The 24,778-nt window shown below is 47.7% G+C and overlaps 1 protein-coding gene across 4 annotated transcripts; it reads left to right on the top strand.

Moving 5' to 3' along the window:
• LIG3 (DNA ligase 3) lies at window positions 1–24,618 on the top strand. 4 transcript variants are annotated; one of them, XM_063706535.1, is made up of 20 exons: window positions 1–120; window positions 2,503–3,053; window positions 5,529–5,672; window positions 9,007–9,204; window positions 10,508–10,659; window positions 11,216–11,382; window positions 11,503–11,580; window positions 12,069–12,237; window positions 13,824–13,979; window positions 15,612–15,743; window positions 16,118–16,197; window positions 17,282–17,369; window positions 17,763–17,840; window positions 18,148–18,271; window positions 18,850–18,992; window positions 19,325–19,399; window positions 20,808–20,954; window positions 21,460–21,655; window positions 22,220–22,341; window positions 23,826–24,618. In XM_063706535.1, exons 2-20 carry the CDS (start codon window positions 2,507–2,509, stop codon window positions 24,057–24,059), a joined length of 3,030 nt encoding a protein of 1,009 aa, XP_063562605.1. In that variant the 5' UTR covers window positions 1–120; window positions 2,503–2,506; the 3' UTR covers window positions 24,060–24,618. The 4 variants fall into 4 exon arrangements, with proteins under 4 accessions (XP_063562605.1, XP_055244452.1, XP_055244455.1 ...); XM_055388477.2 differs by having other exon boundaries at window positions 2–95; XM_055388480.2 differs by having other exon boundaries at window positions 2–95; window positions 22,547–24,618.
• The last annotated feature ends 160 nt before the right edge of the window (window positions 24,619–24,778 follow it).

Below are 24,778 nucleotides of genomic sequence, written 5' to 3'. Positions count from 1 at the left end.
CTGCCTCCCGCTCTAGGACCCGGATTTAAAGAGACAGGAGCTCCAACAGTCGTGGGCTGCCCGCGGCCTGTAATGAGCAAGTTCCGAGGCCTACGGTGAGCGCCGGAGCCGGAGAGGCAGGTGAGGGGCTACGCGGCGCGGCACGGCGCGGCGGGGCCCGGCGTGGGGAAGGCAGCGGGCCGGGGCGGGGAGCTCGGCGCGGCCGGGGAGCCAGCCCCCCGGCTCCTCCCCCGCCCGCCTGCGGAGCCCCGGGGCACACCCTCCGTGACGTGGCGGCCCTCCCGGGAGCCCAGGGGGAGGCTCGCGGCTCCCCGGGACCCCCACTGGGCCGCGTGAGGCGGGGAGGCCGGCGCCCGGGCTGTGTTCTCTGTGGAACCCACGGGGCCTTCTCGTACCCTGGCCCGGCGTGCGTCCTCCTGCGCTGAACCGGGAGCGCTCGGGTGGGACTCAGGGAGCCTTGATCACTTCCCGCCTGCGTCCCGGACCCGGTGGAGGAGCGCTCCTTTCTGCCTCGCCGGGGGTCGCGGCCTACGCCGCCGACCCCACTGTCCCCGCCACTCTCCGACAGCGGCGCGGGAAGCCCTTCGAGAAAAGCGGCGGCGGCCAGGCCTCAGCGATTTCCTTCGCGGGCCCCTGGGCTGCGGCAGTTGTGAGGGTGCGGAACGAGGGACAGACGGGTTTCCTCAAAGCTGCATTGTGCCTCCTCGTGGCCCAGCGCCTCCCGAGCCTCCCTCAAGTCCACTCCTTTTATTATTGGGGGCCTAGAGGTTGCTCTGTAAATTGATCTTCTAGGAAAAGTGTTGAAACTCACTTGTTCTGACCTCCTTTTATGGGTCTGCCGTACTTCCACTTACCTCACCTCTGTGGTTCTTAAACTTTGGGAGTTATATAGCCCTTTGTGAATATCACGAAAGTGATAGACCTCCTCCAAAAAACCGTGCATTTTTATCGAATGTACATTTTGTATACATTTTTAGAGAGCTCAGAACCGCCTCCCTCCCCCACAACCAGCGCATTCATGGATTCCTTGTAATTTTCCCAACTACCCTGTGAGGTAGGTATTATTTACCCTGCTTTAGAAATAAGAAAACAGATGCAGATAAATTAAGAGTTTTCTCCGAGGTAACAGTCGGTAAACTGTACAGTCAGACTTGCACTCCCATCCCTTATTCCAGGTCCACCAGCTTTCCTTCACATCATGTTGCACTACAGTAAGCAAAGCCTGCTTTTTATTATAACGTGACAGCAATTTTGCTTCACAGCGTGTGCAGACTGAACATAATTCCAGTATACTTAAAACTAGGACTATAAAATGCTTTAGAAAACATGAATATAAGAAGATGCTGATATAATCTTTTTCCATTTGGATTGATTTATGAGTTCCTGTGAGTCTTGCTGCCCAGTGACTTCAGCATTCTCTGATTCAAGTTGCTGAATGATAAACAGGTTAATTGCACATCGGAAGCCTCTTCTTGAAAGATAACGACGTCATCGATCATAATAGGAGCTGATGTTAATGAGAGCTCTTGCTGTGTGCCCAACTGTTTTAAGGGTTTTACTCTTAGAACAGCTCTTTAAGTTAGGCCCCATAATTAGCCACATTTTACAGATAAGGAAGCTCAGGAACAGAGGTAAGAAACCCATCAAGGTTATACAGCTGGTAAATGGCTGAGTTAGGATTTGAACTCAGGCAGTCTGATTCCAGGCTCTGCTTAGTTGTCTCTCAATATAGGGCTTCTAACTCAATTCCAAATCTATATAGTGGCTTGATTTCTGAGGATGGCATATGTGTTAAACTTCACAATAAAAACTTCATGAACATAATGTAATTTTTACTGGTGATTAAAACGAAACTTCAGGGCCGGGCACGGTGGCTCATGTCTGTAATCCCAGCACTTTGGGAGGCCGAGGCGGGCGAATCACCTGAGGTCGGGAGTTGGAGACTAGCCTGACCAACAAGAAGAAACCGCGTCTCTATTAAAAACACAAAAAAGTTAGCCGGGCGTGGTGGCGCATGCCTGTAATCCCAGCTACTAGGGAGGCTGAGGCAGGAGAATCGCTTGAACCCCGGAGGAGGAGGTTGCGGTGAGCCAAGATCGCGCCATTGTACTCCAGCCTGGGCAATTAAAGTGAAACTCCGCCTCAAAAAAAAAAAAAAAAAAAAAGAAACTTCAGGATCTTGTAATACTTAAAGGTCATCATCCATTATGAGTATCATATGTTGCTGATGGCCTAAAAAGAGCTTTTATGTTATTTGGATTTTCTTCATTGTGATGTACTAGATGTACATGTGTGCATTAGATAATTGAACATCCTTTTGCAAGCTGGCTTTTCATGTATCAGAACTCTTTCATGCTGTAGAGTAGACTATGAATGTAATACTTTGGAAAGTGTTTGATTAGTCATCATGGACTATATAAGACGCTGGCCTTTGGAAAATTGGAAGCCTATCTCCTTGTTTATATCTTTTTTTTTTTTTTGGCCTCCTACTCTTTTGTACAGCTATATGTCTTTGGCTTTCAAGATCCTCTTTCCACAAACCCTCCGTGTACTCAGCCGAAAAGAACTGTGCCTATTCCGAAAACGTCACTGGCGTGATGTAAGACAATTCAGCCAGTGGTCAAAAACAGATCTGCTTCATGGACATCCCCTCTTCCTGAGAAGAAAGCCTGTTCCATCATTCCAGGGAATCCATCTAAGATCACGTGCCACCTACCTTGTTTTCTTGCCAGGGTTGCATGTGGGACTCTGCAGTGGCCCCTGTGAGATGGCTGAGCAACGGTTCTGTGTGGACTATGCCAAGCGTGGCACAGCTGGCTGCAAGAAATGCAAGGAAAAGATTGTGAAGGGCGTATGCCGAATTGGCAAAGTGGTGCCCAATCCCTTCTCAGAGTCTGGGGGTGATATGAAAGAGTGGTACCACATTAAATGCATGTTTGAGAAACTAGAGCGGGCCCGGGCCACCACAAAAAAAATTGAGGACCTCACAGAGCTGGAAGGCTGGGAAGAGCTGGAAGATAATGAGAAGGAACAGATAACCCAGCACATTGCAGGTAAGGTAGAGAACACTGCTTTCTCGGTAAGGTAGAGAACACTGCTTTCTCATCTTACTGGTGCTGAGAGAAAAAGGGATAAGGAGTTCAATTGCTTTCTTTCTCTTTTTTTTAACTTTGCTTTTTTAGAGATGGGGTCTCACTCTGTTGCCCAGGCCAGTGTTTAATGTCGCATTCGTAGCTCACTGCAGCTTTGCACTGCTGGACTCAGGTCATCCTGACTCAGCCTCCCAAGTAGTTGGGATTACAGGCGCACGCCACCATGCCCAGCCTTTAACGTTTTATTTGGAAATAATTTTAAACTCACTGAAGTGTTGGAAGATTAAAAATAGTACAAAGAACATTCATATTCCTTTTACCCATATTTACCTATTAACATTTTACTCTGTTTGCTTTATCATATTTGTTCATGTGCTGTCTCTATATACATACACACACACGTGTGCGTGCACTCACTTTAAACCATTTGAGAATAAGTTGCATACATCATGGCCTTTTAAAATTCTTCAGTGTATATACCTTAAGAATAGGATATATGACCCTTATGCGACTATAATATAGCTATCATCTTCAGAAAATTTGTCCTTGATATAATACTTAAATCTACCATCTGTATACTATTTTGTCAATGGATTGAGTCATACCTTCAGTAGCCTTTTCCTGCAGTATAGGATCCCAGTCTAGGATCATATCAGGTGTTGCATTTAGTTGTCATGTTTCTTTGGCCTCCTTTAATCTGAAATATTTCCATAGTCTCTCTTTTATGACATTGATATTTTGGAAGAATAGAGTGCTGATTACTATCCTCTTTTACTTTTTTTCTTGTAGCATATAATTCATTACTGTACTTAACTAATTTGATACTTAATTGTCCCATATTTGGCCAATTAGGAACCCCTTTACACTGTCCTCTGTGTCCTGTATACCTTCATTAACTTTTTTTAATGTACTTCTTTACTCTTGCGCATAGCAAGATGCTTTTAGTCTTATCCTGTATGTATCCTTCCCCAGCCCTGAAATTCGTAATTTCTCTGGGGATTCCTGCTAGTGGGAAATGCCCCTATTAAAGAGTAAAACCTGGATACTATGTGTCCACATTGTCATGGGGTATCTGTTTCTTCTTTTTTTTTTTTTTTTTTTTTTGAGAGTCTCACTCTGACCCAGGCTGGAGTGTAGTGGCACTATCCTGTTAGTGGGAAATGGTATTAAAGAGTAAAACCCGGATACTATGTGTCCACATTGTCATGGGGTATCTGTTTCTTCTTTTTTTTTTTTTTTTTTTTTGAGACAGAGTCTCACTCTGTGACCCAGGCTGGAGTGCAGTGGCACTGTCTTAGCTCACTGCAACCTCTGCCTTCCAGGTTCAAGCAATTGTCCTGTCTCAGCCTCCCAAGTAGCTGGGACTACAGGCACTTGACACCACACCCAGCTAATTTTTGTGTTTTTAGTAGAGACAGGGTTTCACCATGTTGGTCCGGCTGGTGTTGAACCCCTGACTTCAAGTGATCCACCCACCTTGGCCTCCCAAAGTGCTGGGATTACAGGCCTGAGCGCCCAGCCATGGCGTGTCTGTTTCTAAGCCCTTTCAGCAGACAGAGCTAGAAAATATGTGTGTGTATATGCATGTAAAATTCATACCTATATATGGCTATATATAACATGTTTGCATGTACATGCATATTTACATATGCATATTTTAGAAATTTTATGCCAATACCCCCAAATCCAGTTAGTCCTCTTTGACCTTCAGTGTCTGTAAAATAATGTTCATATCTTCAACTTAGTTCTGGTCACCATAGGAAGACAGTTAACAATGGCTCTAAAAATGGGCATCTGTCCTTGTTCTTTGAAAGGAAAAAAGACTTCTGGGAAAGAAAACTGTGCTTCCCATATACTGTATTCTCAGGCTCCCCATCCCACCTTGCACTGCCTTAGCTATTGGCCTCGGCCTTTGTTACTTCTTGACCCATCTCTCATTTGGAGGAAGAGAAATACAGGTAGAGTTCATGACTCAGATAACTAAGCATCCGGAAATTTTCCTTCCTATGCTAGATTGACATGCTCTGTGATCCTCATTTACTTTTTGTTCATCTCTAAATTGAAGCTAATTCTGTGGGGTTGGGGTTCCCTAAGTTTTAGCCATCAAACTATGATTTCTGATTTCCCCCAAATTGTTATTTATGGAGACTTACATATGGGATAAGAAGTGGAGAATGTTGATGAAAATTTAAGGTACTAATAGAGATAAATGGTAACTGGATCTTTTGTCTCCAGCATATCCTTCCCTTCTGTCCCCACAATACCCTATTACCTACTACCCCCACTCAAAAAATACCAGTCACCAGCCAGCCTTGGGCTAGTGCTAGGGTAGTGACTTAACAAGCAAGGCCCTAGGAGCAGCTGATAGATTCTTTGGATGTTTTTTTCAGAGATTGTTCACTGAAGGATATTTTATACTCTTTTGGTATCCTACAGATCTGTCTTCTAAGGCAGCAGGTACACCAAAGAAGAAAGCTGTTGTCCAGGCTAAGTTGACAACCACTGGCCAGGTGACTTCTCCAGTGAAAGGCGCCTCATTTGTCACCAGTACCAATCCCCGGAAATTTTCTGGCTTTTCAGGTAAGATAGGTTAGGGCTACTTTAGCTGTTATAGTGCTGCTTTTATTTTGTATTCTACCTAGGATTCTGGCTAAAGAGTGAAAATTCTGTGCTATCTCATCTCATGAATAATTTGCTTCTGTCTGAGCAGAGACTGGTAATGGCTAATTCTAAGCCTTCCACTTGGTTTTTGTTTGTTTGTTTGTTTTTTGGTTTTTGGGGTTTTTTTGAGATGAAATCTTGCTCTGTCATCCAAGCTGGAGTGCAGTGGTGCATTCTCAGCTCACTGCAACCTCCGCCTCCTGGGTTCAAGCGATTCTCCCACCTCAGCCTCCCAAGTAGCTGGGATTACAGGCACCTGCCACCATGCCTGACTAATTTTTGTATTTTTAGTAGAGATGGGGTTTCGCCACGTTGGCCAGGCTAGTCTCAAACTCCTGACCTCAGGTGATCCACCTGCCCCAGCTTCCCAAAGTGCTGGGATTGCAGGCGTGAGCCACTGCGCTTGGCCAGCATTCCACTTGTATAGCATTTCTTTGTATACTTTAACCTCTATCGCGGCGGAAAGATTTGTTTCGTCAAGACTTTTTCCCCTTGAAATAGTTACCTGGGTCAGACAGAGATTATTAGAACCTGTCTTTTACTTCCTTGTGTTTTGATAATGAAAGAATTTTGAGAAATTGTATCCCTGAATATGCCTAGAAATGAAAGTATGAAAGAAGGGAAATGTCATGCATGGATCTCCCTTCTTGATTCTTAAAACTGTTTGTTCAAAACACTGGAACTTCATGGAACACAAAGGAAGGAAAAAAAGATCTGAAGGATATTGCTATTTGTTGGGAGGCAGTACAGCCTAGGGATGAAGCTTGCAGACTTTGGAATCAGTGAGCTCTGGGTTCAAATCCCATCTCCTAAAGGGGAGGACTGTGGCTATTATTTGTATATTTGTAGGACAGATGAACAATAAAGTGTTAAGTTTCCTGTTCTCTTCACTAAAATACACACATGCACACATGTGTATACACACATATAGTTTCTTTTATATAAAATATAGAATTACTATTTCATAGACGGATTCAGGAAGACTTTGCTGGGGCATGTGGTATAGATAGGAGTTGAGAAGATCAGGATCATTTATTGGCCTTACGTAAACAGACAGCATTGGACTAGGGGCTTTTATATATGTAGTTTCATTTGTTCTTCAGTTAACCTTAGACAGTACTTTTATTTAGGAAGTACTTTTTATTAGGCCCTTTTTATGACTGAGAAAGTTGACGTTCAGGGTTATCATGGAGTTAGTATTTGTACTGAAGTCTGACTTCAGTACTTGTGCTCTTTTATACTACACTGTGTTGCTGCTTTTATTGTTTGGAGACATTCTTGTGATTGACTTAGCTGAAGAAAATAAATAAAGCCAAACCACTTGGCCTTATTTTAGAAGTCATTTGGAGATTGAAAGACATTTTATGTGATTGAAAGAAGCCTAGACCTGAGGTCAGAAGACTTGGGTTCTGGTACTTGACAGCTCAGATCCCTGAGCACGTCCTTACCTCTCTTTAGCCTCTGTCTATGAAGCAGCAGTGGCCTCTCCTACCATAGTGCTATGCACAGGGTGCTATAGGAGCACAGGCAGCAATATATAGATTACTTTCCCCTCTGCTTCAGTGAGTTTGTGTATTTATTTGTTTAAGCTTCATCATATCTCCATGCCTCATCTACCCCATAGTGTTCTCATGAGGACTGTAAGAGATAACATTGCAAAAACGGTGCCTGGCTCTATAGGATTTTTATTATTTAAAAATTCTGGGCCGGGCGCGGTGGCTCACGCTTGTAATCCCAGCACTTTGGGAGGCCGAGGCGGGCAGATCACGAGGTCAGGAGATTGAGACCATCCTGGCTAACACAGTGAAACCCTGTCTCTACTAAAAATACAAAAAATTAGCCGGGCGTGGTGGCAGGCACCTGTAGCCCCAGCTACTCAGGAGGCTGAGGCGGGAGAATGGCGTGAACCCTGGGGGCAGAGCCTGCAGTGAGCCAAGATCGCGCCACTGCACTCCAGCCTGGGCGACAGCGAGACTCTGTCTCAAAAAAAAAAAAAAAAAAAATTCTGAGGTTGGTTGGTTTGTTGTTTGCTGGTAGGCCAAAGATAGAGAAGAGTCCAGGTGATGATAAGGACAGCATGTTTCTGGAAGGGCTCCAGTGTTGGGGATGGAATTTGGGAGGAGTTGAGAGAAACAGAGTGTTTTAGTTCTTGCAAGCTGGTTGAACATTGACACTTTGGAGATTTTGTCCCCTAAAATCGTATTTAGATTCCGGATCAGAGATGAGGATGGATTTATAATTTACAAAGCCCAGACAAGAAGCAGTGTACAACAGCAGTTAGCTTAGTAATGGCTCTGCCACAAGTTTGCAGAATAAAATTTGCTTTGTAAATGGTCACAAGGAGGTGAAAGGGAATCACCGATGAGTTGCACATAATTATTTTTAAGTGTCTGGAGGAAATCCCTGCCCCTTGACCACCTTTTGTAAAAATGTATTTTTTTTTTTATAACTGCTCCTTGGGGAGCAGGGTTTTATTTTGACAATAAGAAAAGAAAAGTTGAAGCAGCGAGGGGTGGGGATGTTGAGTGTACTAATGGAATCTGACTTTCTTACTAGTGTCTTTGTCCTGGCTCTTTCAACAAGGAAGTGGGCCAGGAAGTCATTTGCTCTTCTCAGACCTCAGTCCCCTTATCAGTAAGAGAACATTGAACTAGATAATCTTTAAGGCTTCTTCCAGCTCTGACAACCTGTGATAGCAGTAATTTCACATTGTCTCACACGTACCTTGATTTCTTACCCCTTTCTCATGCCAGCTTTTCTGGGGTCAGCTTTACAATTGCTCTGAGATCCTTCTGACCACTTTTTTTTTTTTGAGGCAGGATCTTACTATGTTGCCCAGGCTGGTCTCGAACTCCTGGGCTCAAGCAGTCCTCCCGCGTTGGCCTCCCATAGTGTTAGGGTTACAGGCATGAGCCACTGTGCCCAGCCAGTCCTGATCATTCTTGGCATGACTTTGGTCTTTATTCTTCAGTGAAGTGCTCACATAACGAGATGCACGTCAGTCTGGTCTTTTGCTTGGGTCTAAGGAGGCCATTGTTCCTTTAACATTATTTATTAGCTGTAAGATTTGGGAAAATTACTTGGCCTCCATTTCTTTATCTGTAAGATGGGTATAATGACATCTACCCCAAAGGTCTATTCGGGGAGATTAAATAAAGCTAAAGTACCAGCAGAATATCTGTTAGTTTCCTTCCTTCCCTTTCTTTCTTCTCAGAAAGGCAGAATGAATTCATCTCTGTTGTTTCTCCAACAGCCAAGGCCAACAACTCTGGGGAAGCCCCTTCGAGCCCCACCCCTAAGAGAAGTCTGTCTTCAAGCAAATGTGACCCCAGGCATAAGGACTGTCTGCTACGGGAGTTTCGAAAGTTATGCGCCATGGTGGCCGATAATCCTAGCTACAACACGAAGACCCAGATCATCCAGGACTTCCTTCGGAAAGGCTCAGCAGGAGGTGTGGCATGAGCATCCTGAATAGGCCTTTCCTCCGGAGAGCTCAAGGCCATGGCTGCCTTCCTGGGCATGTGAGCTGTATAGTTGCCCGGGGTCCCATGCTTGGTTTAATGCTGTACTGTAGTGCTGTCTGGAAATTCTTAATAATTTTGAACAAGGGGCCTCGCATTTGCATTTTGCACTGTACTCCACAAATTATGTAGCCAGTTTTTCTCAGAGCACTTTGGCATCTGTCTTCCTCTCCCCTTATTCTGCTCCTAGGAGGCCAGAAGAACCCATCCTATTTGACTAGTTAGAAAATTTACTGTCCTACATATTTAATTAGGTTTTTGTGAACCATATACACAGTTTGGAATACAATCTTCCAACTCTGTTTCTTTCATTTAACAAATTGTCGATGAGCATCTCTAATGTCCTTGTCACTGGGCACGTGAAGTGAAAGTAACCACTCTGTCCAACAAGAGTTCATCTGTAGGCTGAAGGTGAGGCAGACACAATCCACCAGCCTCTGAACTCCGTGCTGTCTCCTACTGTAGCGATATGCACAGGGTACTATATGAGCATGGGCAGCGATATATAGATATCTTTTGGTCTCTGCTTCTTTGAGTTTGTTTGTTTGTTTATATACTTATTGAGACAAAAAATGTGGCTGTGTTGCCCAGGCTGGAGCACATGGGTGCAATCTCAGCTCACTGCAACCTCCGCCTGCTGGGCTCAAGCAGTCCTTCTGCCTCAGCCTACCAAGTAGCTGGGACTATAGGCATGTGCCGCTATGCCTGGCTAATTTTTGTATTTTTTGTAGAGACGGGGTTTTGCTGTTTTGCCCAGGTTGGTCTCAAACTCCTGGATTCAATTAATCTGCCTACCTCAACCTGCTAAAGTGCTGGGATCACAGGCGTGAGCCACCATGCACGGTCTGAGTTTATTTTTTTATTTATTTTTGTGTGTGTGTGTGAGACAGTGTCTTGCTCTGTCGTCCAGGCTGGAGTACAGTGGTGTGATCACAGCTCACCACAGCCTCGACCTCCTGAGCTAAAGCAACCCTCCTGTCTTCTCCCGCAAGTAGCTGGAACCATAGACATATGCCACCATGTCCAGCTAATTTTTTAATTTTTTGTAGAGATGGGGTCTTTCTTTGTTGCCAGGATGGTCTCAAACTTGTGAGCTTAAGCAATTCTCCTGCTTCGGCCTCCCAAAGTGCTGAGATTACAGGTGTCAGCCACCTTGCCCAGCCTTCTTTGAGTTTATATATTTATTTGTTTAAGCTCTATTTCTCAAGAAGGGTTCCTTTCTTCTGTCTCCAGATGGTTTCCACGGTGATGTGTACCTAACAGTGAAGCTGCTGCTGCCAGGAGTCATTAAGACTATTTACAACTTGAATGATAAGCAGATTGTGAAGCTTTTCAGTCGCATTTTTAACTGCAACCCAGATGATATGGCACGGGACCTAGAGCAGGTCAGAGGAAGGGGAGGGAGGGTAGGCTACATTCCAGGTGGGGTTTTGCCAAGCCAGGCACCTGCAGCCTCTTTTTTTTTTTCTGGTTGGGACACATACTGTTTTAGGAAACTGAAACCCATTTGAGCAAGCTTCCGTTATAGGGGGAGCTGAATTTGAGGCTATAGCTCCTAATTTCGTAAGTTTCTGAGGGTGGAAACCATACAACTGCTGAACCACAAAGGCCTGGTTCTCAAAAGGCAGAATTTGAGACTTGCCCCCTCTGTCTCTCCTGGGGCTTTTATTCTGGACTCTTTTCTTCTTGCTTGTTTTCTCCTATAACTTGGCTTTACCAAGCTTTGGTTTGTTCGTGACTCTATCCCTGGTACCATGGCAAGTTTCCATCCCCTTCTAGGAATTGTGGATGGGCTAGTGTCTCTAAGAAGTGGGCTAGATATGTTGAGTTGGGATAGGAGCTATGATTGAAATTTCTTGATTCATCCTCAGTCCTGGGTCTTGGGGGATACACTTGGCCACCCTAGGGTTGCAGCAGTGGCATTTTGGTTTTTGGAGACAGGGTGACGTGTCAGAGACAATCAGAGTCTTCTTTGAGCAGAGCAAGTCTTTCCCCCCAGCTGCCAAGAGCCTCCTTACCATCCAGGAAGTGGATGAGTTCCTTCTGCGGCTGTCCAAGCTCACCAAGGAGGATGAGCAGCAACAGGCCCTACAGGACATTGCCTCCAGGTGGGGGAGCTGCCTCCGTCAAACCATGCCCATAGAGAGATGAACTCTCTTGGGAAGGGAAGGTTCCCTTGGGGTTCCAGAGCTCTTCAAGACCAAGTTAAATGTGCCTCATCCCCCTAGGTGTACAGCCAATGACCTTAAATGCATCATCAGGTTGATCAAACATGATCTGAAGATGAACTCAGGTGCAAAACATGTGTAAGTAGCAGCTCCTCTGACAGCCTGAGCTGTCATTTGTTAGCTTTGTTTGTTCCCAACTGGTGTCAGGACTTTTGAGTCCCAATCAGGATTTGAATCCCCCTTCCACCTTCTTACTTTCTGTGAGACCCTGATCTGTCACTTGACCTGTCTCTGCCTCCATTTTCTCCCATATAAAATGGAGATAACAGTACCTTTCTCACAGAGTTCTTACAGTTGAAGTGTGGCATACGTTCAGTGAGTATAGTATGAGTCTCTTGCCTACTCCAGCCCCCTCCTCGCTAAGGCGGCATCCACATAGGCACAGTATCTCAAAAGAGCTGAATTTTCCAAGAGCTTTCTCTCCTCTTGTGAAAGTCTTTAGACAATAGAACACAACCCCTTCCCTACAGATGAGGATTTCTTCTGTGAGGACAGATTGCTGTCCAAAGCCATGGAGTCAAACAAAGGCAGTGGTTTTGTTTCCTTGTTCCTGTACCCCTTGGCAGGTTAGACGCCCTTGACCCCAATGCCTATGAAGCCTTCAAAGCCTCGCGCAACCTGCAGGATGTGGTGGAGCGGGTCCTTCACAACGCGCAGGAGGTGGAGAAGGAGCCGGGCCAGAGACGAGCTCTGAGCGTCCAGGCCTCGCTGATGACACCTGTGCAGCCCATGTTGGTGAGGAGTGCTCCCCTTCCTCTGCTTTCCAGCCTCTCCAAGCTCCACATCCTTCGGGCTGAGATCAGATAGGGTATGAGTGTTGAGAGCGCTTGCAAATTGACTGGAGGAGTTTAGGGAAGGAAGAGGGAGGTGCAAGGGGGTATTTCTCTGTAGGAGGTGAAGGCAAAGGAGAAGACAGAGGATCTAGTGGAAAGACCTGAGTTGTAGGCCCAGCTACGCCACCAAGAAGCTGTAGAATCTTAGATGAGTGACTTGCCTCTCTTGTCCTTCAGTCTCCTGTGTGGATGACGTCTGAGACTGCCTGAGGCATCCCCCTAGAATGGTTTATCTGTTATCTTACCTGAAGACAGATGGATGTATTAAGTAACCCCTGAGATTCTGTCACCTGCTGCAAAGTAGATCTGAGAGTTGGTGGCAGAGCCGGGCTTCCTGTGACAGGGTGACTTGGGAAGAGGGAGGACACATAAGGAATGAAGGCTGACTCTGACAGACATCATCCTAGGCCTCTGCTCATTTTGTAAGAAATGGGGTTTCCTTTCCAGTGTTGGTTTTCCTGTGTGACAGGGCCCACCACATATGGTGCCATGCCTACTGTGAGATTCTTTGGATTTTTGAGTGATGTACAGTGCTTTTTTTGAAACTGTTTTGTTTGTCATACTAAAGCCTTGGTTTAGGGTTTTATGTTTGAGATAGGCAAGTGTTCTCTCCCTGCTAGGAATGTGGGATAGCCAGCATCAAAACAGTGAGATCTCCATCCCAGAGATGGGACTGCGGCCACCTGCAGTAGTGGCCTTTCTGACTTTTATAAAAATGCCTCCTGGAGTCTGTTCTATAGTTTGTCATTTAAAGACTGGCATGGGTTATATAGCTTAGTGGTTAACCGCACAGGTTTTATAGGTGGGCCTAGATTCAAATCTCATTCTTGCCATTTTTTAGTGTAACTTAAGCAAGCACCTATTCTCTCTAACCTTCAGTTTTATCATCCAAAAATGAAAACAATATTTGTCACATAGGATGTCACATCGGGGATGAAATGAGATTATGTATGTGAAGCGCTCCCAAAATGGTAGCTATTGTTGTTTGAGTTAGGCTAGCACAGGTAGGCATGTAAGTAAGTGCTCCAATATCTGGAAACCCTGTTTGTTGTAGGGACCCACGATCACTCACCCTGCCAGCCTCACTGTCACCTGCACTCTTTAACCTTAGCTTCACATACCTCTTTTACTGGGAGAACTGATGTGTTTTATAATAAGCCAGAGGCCTTGCAAGGCCTGAATTATTGAGAAAAAAATTAAATCTTGTTTCACTGGGCTTTTACTTGTTGTACAATGAATAGCATTCATATTCCTCAAAAGGCAAGCTCCTATGTCAGCTCTGGTGATTATTTCATAGGCAGAATACAACATTGCCCAGCCCTTTCCGTTCCCATCACCTCTTCCACAGCCTTCCCTGAGCATTAATTGTGGGCAGTCAGTCCCAAGACCCAGGTCCTGCCCTCACTAACCCAGTTGCAAGGTCTCTGGCTGTCGCTGCTTAGCAGCCCCTCATTGAAAGTCTCCAGGCTTTGCTTTCCCCACCCCAAGGCGGAGGCCTGCAAGTCCGTTGAGTATGCAATGAAGAAATGTCCCAATGGCATGTTCTCTGAGATCAAGTACGATGGAGAGCGAGTCCAGGTGCATAAGAATGGAGACCACTTCAGCTACTTCAGCCGCAGTCTCAAGCCCGTCCTTCCTCACAAGGTATGAGTGCCTTCCTTTCTGCCAGGACCGTCTTTCCCCTTTCTGCCTCTAACAACCTCAGGGCCAGAGTCCCATAGCCATTCCAGCTGTGGTACACAATAAGGGTTTGTTTTTTATTTGTTGAATGAATTAATTCATTTATTCATTTTGGGAGTCTTCCCATAATGAAGGGCTGCTCAGCAGGGAGAGCCAAAGAGCCCTGACTTGGGTTCGTGAGGATAGAGCTCCCTGGAACAGTGATACTTCTTTTGCCCACAGTGATATTGGGACAGTGAGCTCAGTTGGTGAGTTGCTGTGTGTCTTTTGTGTTTCCATGTCCCAGATGCTTCCTGTGAGCTAGACTAAGGCTTATATACCAGGGGCTATTGGGCTGTCATTCATTAATTTGTTCAACAATTATTTATCAGATGCTTACCCATTGTTACAGCTGGTGGGGATATAGCAGTGGAAAAAATGGACAAAAGTTCTGGCCACCATGAAGTTTACATTCTGATGTAAACACAGTCTTATGGGGACATCTAGGAGCCTAGATTCCTGTTCTAATCAGGGGTGGCATTTGGAACCTTATTCCTTAGCCCTTCTCCACTCCCAAGGATACTGTGAGCCTTTGGGAGTGTCTTCAGGGAAAAGCAGCTGGAACGTCTGGCTCCGGTAGCTTGTGAGCAGATGGAATTCCTATCTTTGCTATCCTTTTCTTTCCTAACTCAGACTCAGTTTTTCAGAGCCTCAGGGGGTTCAGGGGAACATGTTGTGTGGCCCGTGCTTACCTCAGCCTTGCCTTCCTGCTGGAGCACTGGGAACAAAGCAGTCAGGCCATTTGTTTCATATGTTCAAGAGGAGGGCTAAGCAGTGGCCTCATTGTGGAGCTTTAGTGCAGGTTCACGTCTTCTGTGAAGCACTGCAAATCACTCAGGAGCTGTTTCTGGTGAGGTTGGTGTTAAATAGACACCATCTGTGACCCAGGAAGAAGTCTGAGCACACTTTTCCAGATTTAGTCCTTTCCTTAATTTTCCCTTACCCAGTATTCACTCATCCTTTGCCTCTTCTGTGATTTGGGTTCTTAAAGGGCTAGGTTAGGGATTGAAGGGGAATGGCATGGATGTGCTGGCCTTTCCTGTTCCTGCTCTAAGCATCCTGGGTAGTGATGGCTGTGGGTTCAGGGCTCCCACTCAGAGAAGACACTGCTCAAGTTTCCTTGCTGTACCTGAGGGAGTTCATTTCTACCTTTCTGGTTTCAAGTAGTCTGTTCTCCCCTAATCCAATCCCCAGCCTGATAGTCACACATCTTCTGCAGTAGGCACTAATCTCTGCCCACCTACCCTCCTCCTCCTCCCCCGACAGGTTTAATCTGTTTCTTCCATTTTCCTCAAAAATTGTACTTTCTCTACAGCCCATAGAAAGTGACTCAGCATGGGTTGACCTCTTCCTGGGCCTGGACAGAAGTACTGAAACAGATGGCCTCTCCCTCTTGTCCAGGTGGCTCACAAGGCCTAGCTATATGTTTTGCACATTAGCTGGGCCTTCCACATGTTGTTCTATATCCTGTCTGGGCCCGGGCTTTGCCCTCCATGGCATGGTTTGAGGTCCCTGCTGCCGTGTCACCCCTCACCAAAGCTCCCCTTCTGCTTTCAGGTGGCCCACTTTAAGGACTACATTCCCCAGGCTTTTCCTGGGGGCCACAGCATGATCTTGGATTCTGAAGTGCTTCTGATTGACAACAAGACAGGCAAACCACTGCCCTTTGGGACTCTGGGAGTGCACAAGGTACTAGCTCAGGGCCATATGTGCAAGAATGAATGAGTGTGAGTATGTACATGTGGGTGCACGCTGCAGTCTGAAAAGGGAGGAAATATCCGTTAGTGTGGCCCTTATTCTTCGCTTCTGACCTGTTTCTGGTTTGGTTTTTTGTCTTTTGTTTTTCTCCTAAAAAGGGGCTGGTATTGGGAACCAGTTTATAACTGGGTTGGTTTCCATTTAGCACTATCTGCTCAGTGCCCTTATGGCCCAGGGGCTTCAGAGCAGAAATAGTACTTTTTCATCCAGTGCCTCAGGGGGCCTCCAGAAGTGGACTGGTACTCCTTATTTTTTCACACTGACTTTTGTCCTATGTATACCTACTACCTCATTTTCCCTTACAGAAAGCAGCCTTCCAGGATGCTAATGTCTGCCTGTTTGTTTTTGATTGTATCTACTTTAATGATGTCAGCTTGATGGACAGGTGAGTTGGCTAGCATCTTTAAACCCAGAAACTGCCAGGAATCTGTTTTCATTTCCTGGGTGAGAAAGATGGGGGCTTCAGGTTGGAAAGGAGGGTACAGGGAACCAGCTGGCACATACGTTTGTGCTCAGGAGCTTGCCAAAGGCAATGGCAAGAGGGAGCTGAGAGGAAGTACAATTGCTACATGATCAGTTCCCTATTCAGTGTAAGAAAGAGCCCATGTGTTGACTCCATCTCTTCTCTGAGAGCTTAAGTCACAGAAGAAACCCAAACCCCCAAAGAAGTTTCTCTACTAAAGCAAAATGGACTATTGCAGAGAAATAGACTGTGAGCATATGGGGTTTCAGTTTATTTCTCCAATGGCACCCCTAGGGGCTCCAGTGGCACCCCTGGGGGCATAAGGCAGATGGTTTTCAGCTCAGAGGTTTTGATTTCAGAAGAGACTGACAACAGGAAGCTCCGGATTATAGGAGAGGCCATGGGTGGGACCATCTTGGAGAGAATTAGCAGTCTTGACTTAGCTGCATCCATATGCTTGTGCCTGAGAAACCAGTATCAGCCCTTTCCTCACTTAGAAATGTATCTGTACCCCTGTTCCTCCTGCAACAGCCACATCCTTGATTGGGGAAGGAGAAGGAAGTAGAGAGGGAAGGAATTGGTGGGGGTAGGATTTGGGGTTTGGGTCCCAAGGCCTGTCTCAGCCTGCCTACCCCGGGGTTGGCCTTGGGATCGGGGCAAAGCAGGGTGCAGGGGATAAAAAATGAGAGTTGGAGTCATTTTTCAAGTGGGACCAGAATTTATACAATCTGGGCTACAGGCCAGTTCTCCCTTGGCTCGCTTGATGAAGTAGAAATAGGAACTACAACTATGAACTGGCTCTATGCCACAGCTCACAATTTTCCATCTTCGGTCACGATGGAGCCCTTGTAGCCCTTGATAGCAGAACTGTTACACATGAGGTCTTTGATCCATGGCAAACCCTTTCTTGAAGTGGCAGTTTTATCATTGTGGCCCTTCCTTCCTCAGAATTCCTAATAAGGGAGGGAGGATCCCAGCCTAACCTCAGCTCTCCTGTTCTCCTCAGACCTCTGTGTGAGCGGCGGAAGTTTCTTCATGACAACATGGTTGAAATTCCAAACCGGATCATGTTCTCAGAAATGAAGCGAGTCACAGTAAGTGAAGACCCTATGCTAGGCAGTGTCCTAGAAGTTTGAAAGCAGGGCAGAGAACTCCTTGGGTCAACTGCGACTGGAAGAATAAATCTTAATGTCTTATGGAGCCTCCTGATAATGTTGGCCTTTGACTATTGTATATGTTGCCTGCTAGTCTTCACCCAGAAGGGTAGGGCATGGAAATCCTTCCTAGGTAAGCCTCCTGTGTTTCAAAGCCACAGCAGCCCTCTGTTTGGGATGAGAAGCAACCTGCTTTCTAACCCTTTGTCCCTTATATTTCAAGTAAGGGTGTTTCCAGTGGGCACTTAACTAGTGTGTGAAAAGGAACAACCCCCACTCACTCACCACCTTCTCCACTCTCACACCAACTTCAGCATCTCTCTTGTCCCTCAGAAAGCTTTGGACTTGGCTGACATGATAACCCGGGTGATCCAGGAGGGATTGGAGGGGCTGGTGCTGAAGGATGTGAAGGTAAAGTGGCCCTGCTTGGCTTCTCCTGTCGGCTCACTCGCAGCCCTCTCCCCTGAGCCTTTCCAGCCCTGACCAGGAGATGGCGGTGGCAGCCTGCAGTGGTTGGGGTGGCTGCTGGGGAAGTGTGGGCAGATGTGTCCTGGATCTGGAGGACTGGTTTGTGTGTCTCCTATAGTGCCTGGAGCCTGAGGGCTCTTACCCTGAGGGAGGGGCACTGGGCTAGATCTGGTGTGTAGCAGTGAAGGGGTGAACCCATCCTCATGGAGTTGCCTTTCTATTCTGTGGTCTCTCTTTTGCTTCCCTTCAGGGTACATATGAGCCTGGGAAGCGGCACTGGCTGAAAGTGAAGAAAGACTATTTGAACGAGGGGGCCATGGCCGACACAGCTGACCTGGTGGTCCTTGGAGCCTTCTATGGGCAAGGGAGCAAAGGTCAGGGTGGCCTCTGCCCCCTGGGGTGGTACTGTTTTAGAAGGTACCGCTTGAGGTACAGGCTGGCCTTGTTACTGGCTTGATCTGCCAGCATGGCCAGTTATGACTTCCGAAGTCCTAGGATCTAGGGCCCCAAGCTGGCCTGAGTCACCTCAGGCAGAGCTGCTTACTCGGTTAGGGAGAAGTCAGAATAGAGTACCCTATGCTAGCCTAGCAGAAGGACACTTACCACCAATTATTTCCTCAAGGCCTGACAGCTTTCTCCTCAGGGAAAATCTCTTTCCTGACTGGAAAGGAAGCTGGAGTCTGAGGAACTAATACTTTTAAGCAATCTATCATGTGTCCAACACAGTTCAATGCCCCAGAGCCCAACAGGTTGGGTGTGATTATCCCTCATTTACAGAAGAGGAAATTGGGGCTTATAAAGGTTAAAATTACACAGTTAGTAAGAGGTAGCTCCAAGAGGTAAATTCTGGCACTCTGACGGCCAGGACCTAGGTCCTCTCCCTGGCCCTGGGCTCTTGGGACTGGCAGAGATGGCTCCTCCAACCCACACTCATCTCACACTCCCCTCCCAGGCGGCATGATGTCAATCTTCCTCATGGGCTGCTACGACCCTGGCAGCCAGAAGTGGTGCACAGTCACCAAGTGTGCAGGAGGCCATGATGATGCCACGCTTGCCCGCCTGCAGAAGGAACTAGACATGGTGAAGATCAGCAAGGTGAGGAAGGGACCTGGTTGGCCATGGCCTCTGGACTGGCCGCCATCACTGAGACAGAGGCTGTGCTTTGGGGACTACAGGTATTTCTGTCTCCCCAGAAAGAAGGGTTGCAGCTTGCTCAGGGGAGCAGGATTAGGCCTTAAAATCTCTGAATGCCTTCTTGTGGAAAATGGCTTGCATGCCTCTAGGTCATACCCACTCTGGGCTGGGAGGATCACATGGCTCAAACGTCAGCTGTTTAAGTGGCTTCTTATAATCTCATTACCAAGAGAAGGTATTTAAGCCTTGTTCCAGGTTGGGAACCGCCCAAAATAGCATCTTTTCTCCTCTAGGACCCCAGCAAAATACCCAGCTGGTTGAAGGTCAACAAGATCTACTATCCTGACTTCATCGTCCCAGACCCAAAGGTATCAACCCAGTGGCTTGGGGGCCTCCAGCCCATAGAATTAGCTTGCAGGTTCTCTAGTGCCATAGAGAATCCATCTCACCTCGCTGAAAGTCCACCCAGGGATGGGGGTCTGGATTTCCAGCCAAGTGATAGGCACAGGGACAACCAGACAACTCTGAGGAATTTTGAATAGAATTCTTTCTGCAATACAATTGCTTTAAAAAAGAGAGAAGAGGAAGAGAGTACCTATCCCCACAGCACAAAGGGTGTGTTCTAGAAGTAATCTGGCCCAATCCCTTCTTGTACTGACCAAGAAAGAGATCTAGAGAACAAACAAGACTTCCCTAAGGTTATTCAGCAGCAGCAGCAGCAGAACTAGGACCCAAGTTTCCCAGCTGTTAGCCAAAGCTTTTTTGGTTTTTGTTTTGTTTTTTGTTTTGTTTTGTTTTTGAGACGGAGTTTCACTCTTGTTGCCCAGGCTGGAGTGCAATAGCGCGATCTCGGCTCACCACAACCTCCGCCTCCCGGGTTCAAGTGATTCTCCTGCTTCAGCCTCCCAAGTAGCTGGGATTACAGGCATGTGCCACCGTGGCCAGCTAATTTTGTATTTTTAGTAGAGATGTGGTTTCTCCATGTTGGTCAGGCTGGTCTTGAACTCTTGACCTCAGGTGACCTGCCCGCCTCAGCCTCCCAAGGTGGTGGGATTACAGGCGTGAGCCACTGCACCCAGCCGCCTTTTTGGTTTTAATTGTTCTGTATTGCTTCTAGCTGGTTGGGAGATACTTTTTTTTTTTTTTTTTTTTTGAGACAGGGTCTCACTCTGTTGTCCAGGCTGGAGTGCAGTGGCAAGATCTCATCTCACTGCAGCCTCCGCCTCCTGGGTTCAAGCAGTTCTCTCACCTCAGTCTCCCAAGTAGCTGGGATTACAGGGGTGCCACCACCCCCAGCTAATTTTTGCATTTTTAGTAGAGATAGGGTTTTACCATGTTGGCCAGGCTGGTCTCAAACTCCTGACCTCAGGTGATCCACCTGCCTTGGCCTCCCAAAGTGCTGGGATTACAGGCGCAAGCCACCGCGCCTGGCCAATACTTGCTTCTCCCTTTTTTTGAGACAGTCTCGTTCTGGAGAGCAGTGGCATGATCTCAGCTCACTGCAACCTCTGCCTCCCGGGTTCAAGCGATTCTCATACCTCAGCCTTCTGAGTAGCTGGGACTACAGGCGCGTACCACCATGCCTGGCTAATTTTTGTTATTTTTTGTAGCGACGGGGTTGCGTCATGTTGGCCAGGCTGGTCTCGAACTCCTGACCTCAAGTAATCTGCCCACCTCAGCCTTCCAAAGTGCTGGGATTACAGGCGTGAGCCACCACGCCCGGCCACTGATACTATCTTCTTAACCAGTGATGACCTGCTGGCTTACTCCTGACAGAAAGCTGCCGTGTGGGAGATCACAGGGGCTGAATTCTCCAAATCGGAGGCTCATACAGCTGACGGGATCTCCATCCGATTCCCTCGCTGCACCCGAATCCGAGATGATAAGGACTGGAAATCTGCCACTAACCTTCCCCAACTCAAGGTAGCAGCTCTTGGGCTGTACATGTATTCTCCACCCCACTGTCCAGGCCTTGGAGCCTTGGGCATCTGGACCATTCACATGTCCTCTGTCTTCTCCTTTCCCCCATTCTCTTGAGGCAGAGCAAGGAGGGCAGTTAGAGAGGGAGACAAACTGCTGCTGGGCCGGGGGCACAGCACTAGACCTCCTTCTCCCTCCATTTCTGAGTAGAGAACCTTGCATTTGCAAGGCCCCACTGAGCAGCCTTTAGTCTGGGGAATAAGAGTTTGCTCCTGTTGCCCCAGCAAAGCCTGCTTTGCTGTACAGAGAACAATGATTTGTACCCTGATTACTCAGGCTATAGGGCCATACTTTGGAATGGTGCCAAGGGAGCCAACTCCTTTTCCTTGCTCTTTATCTTTCTCACATCTTTGTTCCCATATGCGCCTAAAATACACCACACACACCACCTCTGAGGCCAGACTGGGAAGGCAATGAAACCCTCTGACATTGTCCCTCCCCGCCTCAGGAACTGTACCAGTTATCCAAGGAGAAGGCAGACTTCACTGTAGTGGCTGGAGATGAGGGGAGCTCCACTACAGGGGGTAGCAGTGAAGAGAATAAGGGTCCCTCAGGGTCTGCTGTGTCCCGCAAGGCCCCCAGCAAGCCCTCAGCCAGTACCAAGAAAGCAGAAGGGAAGCTGAGTAACTCCAACAGCAAAGACGGTAAGGATAGGGAGGGGGCTGGTATGGTGAAGAGGGCGGTGTGAGGGGCAGAGATCCAAGGGCAGGGACCCAGTCTCACATTCCAGCCCTGAGATCTCATGATTATCTATGTCCACTGCAGTGGACACGGACTACATTCCTGGTGTGTGTCCAGCCATGGGCCAGAGACCCTTCTGCTGGGCACCCTGTATCTGCTTAGCAAACCTGAATGGAGCAGTACCCTGGGGACAGCCAGTCTGACCAGGGAATAAGCTACCTTTGAGTAAAGGGCTTAGCTGGATAACTCTTCACTCCCCTCTCACCTATGCTCATAGCAGAGAAAGCCCCTGGTCCTTCCCATTACTGCCCCTGACTTCAGGGAGCATTATCAGCAATCCCTACCCTCTTGGTTCTTTTGTATTGTATGTTTTTTAGAGACAGGGTCTCACTCTGTCATCCAGGCTGGAGTGCAGTGGCACGACCAGAGCTCACTGCAGCCTCGAACTCCTGAGTTCAATTGATCCTCCTGAGTAGCGGGGACTATAGGTGTGTACCACCACACCCAGCTTCCTCTCTGTCCTGCAGGCAACATGCAGACTGCAAAGCCTTCCGCTATGAAGGTGGGGGAGAAGCTGGCCACGAAGTCTTCTCCAGTGAAAGTAGGGGAGAAGCGGAAAGCTGCTGATGAGACGCTGTGCCAAACAAAGGTGAGGGTAAAAACAGCAACACACCATGTGGGCCAGTTTAGCCCAGGTTGTGTTCCCAACTTTCTGCACAAGAAGTTTGAAAGAGGATGAGCAAAGGTGTTTGGGGAACATCGGCTAAACCTCTTCCCTGCCTGCAGCCACTCCTCTGTCGTGGGCAGGGTCAGCAATGCTGCTGCTCACCCTATGTCCTCTTGTTGCCTTGCAGAGGCGGCCAGCCAGTGAGCAGAGAGGAAGAACTGTGCCAGCAGGCAGGAGATAGAACAGCCCGGCCTAGCCAGGAGAGACTACAGGGACTCACTCAGCTGCTGGCCCCAAGTCAAAATTTACATTAAAGGGGAAAGCCCAGTCTGGGTGTGGGAATGCAGCATTGAGTTTGTGGTCAGGGTGGAAGCAGGTCCAGCAAGCAGTGAGTCGGGGAGAGGGCACTGACTTGGTGACTCTCCTCCCACCTGAGGAGCCTTTTCCCTGTTACACTTACTTGTCAGTCTTGGGTTTGGCAACATCTCCTGAGCAATTTTTTTTTTTTTTTTTTGAGATAAGTCTCGCTCTGTTGCCCAGGCTGGAGTGAAGTGGTGCAATCACAGCGCACTACACACCTCCGCTCACTGCAACCTCCGCCTCCCAGGTTCAAGCAATTCTCCGGCTTCAGCCTCCCGAGTAGCTGGGAGTATAGGCATGTGCCACCATGCCCGGCTAATTTTTGTATTTTTAGTAGAGACGGGATTTCACCATGTTGGTCAGGCTGGTCTCAAAGTCCTGACCTCAAGTGATCCGCCTGCCTTGGCCTCCCAAAGTGCTGGGATTACAGGCCTGAGCCACCGCACCCGGCCTCTTTTGAGCACTTTCTGATGCCAAGAACTAGGTTTAGTACTGGCTCAACTCTGGGGGAGCTGATGGCTCAAAGGACAGATAGAGAAGTAAACATATGATTGACACCCATGTCATTGCGCCCCCACGCTCCCCACCGCCATCCAGGAGTAAGCATAGAAGTCTCACAGCTCAAGGCCTGAACTCGGTCCCCAACAGACCTGTAGAAACCTTTCCCATCTCTCTTCCCAGCCTGAAGTCCTTGAACCCATTGAGAGTAGTAAGCAGGACTCCTGACCCTCAGTCTAGCAGGTTGTACAGAGTAGACTGCTTGGTCTCGGGGGACATCACTGAGTCTGGGGGCACTGAGTCAGAGCCAGCTCTGCCTGCCCACCATGACTGGGTGGCTCTTATACACATGTACTCTTCCCATCTCCAGGTCCCAGATGTCGAGGCCTGTCCACTCTCTTCCCCTAGGCAGGGATGGAGGGGCGTGTCAGTCCTGTGTAATTTGGAGTGACTGGAGGGGTGGGGGTATTGATGCATGGTATTCCAGTAAACTTCTCTGCTTGTGTCCTAACTCTAGGCTCCCTCATTCTGTCCCATGCTCATCTGGGTGAAGACCCATCTGTACCCAGTGTAGGTCTAACCCCACCCTGACCCCTCTGCATTTGCAGGTATTGCTGGACATCTTCACTGGGGTGCGGCTTTACTTGCCACCCTCCACACCAGACTTCAGCCGTCTCAGACGCTACTTTGTGGCATTCGACGGGGACCTGGTACAGGAATTTGATATGACTTCAGCCACGCACGTGCTGGGTAGCAGGGACAAGAACCCTGCGGCCCAGCAGGTCTCCCCAGAGTGGATTTGGGCATGTATCCGGAAACGGAGACTGGTAGCTCCCTGCTAGGTTTGCTGTCTTCCCTCTCCCTCAGGCCATACTCTCCTTTACCATACTACTGGACTGGACTCAGGCTGGAGGCAGATAGACACAGTATAGGGGGAATGGGCTTGCTTCTCCCAAACCCACCAGTTCTCCACTGTCTCTTCTGGACCAGGAATTAGTTGCTGTGGGTGCCACAGCTGAAGTCAGTTTCTCTTGCTGGTTTAAGTAGATCTTTCAGAGCTGGGTGCTGGGTTTGCCATCTTTTTGTTTTCTTTGAAAAGCAGCTTAGTTACCTTTTTTATAAATAAAATATCTTGCAGTTATCTTTGTCCTTTCCCCACCTACACCCCCAATAATTTCCCTAGAGATTAAGGAGTAAAGGCTGGGCTATGGCAGCTCTGTCCACAAAGCCTTCTCTCCCATCCTTGCCTGTTCCTTTGTACTTCCAGGCTCATTTTAAAGTTGTATTTAAAGGACTGCCCTCGGAAATGCTTCTATTTAGCAGAACTTGTATTCAGCCTGACACGCTTTGCCAGGAACAAACCCTCATGTAAAAGAAAACAAAATGAATTTTTTGACTTTCTTCTCTGTGTTCTCCTGTTACAGGGTGAGGATCCCCAGTTTGAAGGGAGGGGACTAGGGTCAGGTAGGAAAATGGGGCCTTTATGAAGAAAGGGGAGGTTATTTGGGCCACTCCTCTGGAAGGATAGAGGGCTCCAGGAAGATCTGCATCCCCAAAACCT

The sequence above is a fragment of the Gorilla gorilla genome, chromosome 4 (assembly GCF_029281585.2).
Source record: "Gorilla gorilla gorilla isolate KB3781 chromosome 4, NHGRI_mGorGor1-v2.1_pri, whole genome shotgun sequence".
NCBI classification, from domain to species: domain Eukaryota; kingdom Metazoa; phylum Chordata; class Mammalia; order Primates; family Hominidae; genus Gorilla; species Gorilla gorilla.
This window is presented reverse-complemented; position numbering and strand designations above follow the sequence as displayed.

Coding starts and splice junctions, on each gene's coding strand:
- LIG3 (XM_055388477.2), top strand. CDS start 73: ATGAGCAAGTTCCGAGGCCTACG. Junction 11,581..12,068: donor AACTCAGGTGCAAAACATGT/GTAAGTAGCAGC, acceptor ACCCCTTGGCAG/GTTAGACGCCCTTGACCCCA. Junction 18,993..19,324: donor ACATGGTGAAGATCAGCAAG/GTGAGGAAGGGA, acceptor TTTCTCCTCTAG/GACCCCAGCAAAATACCCAG.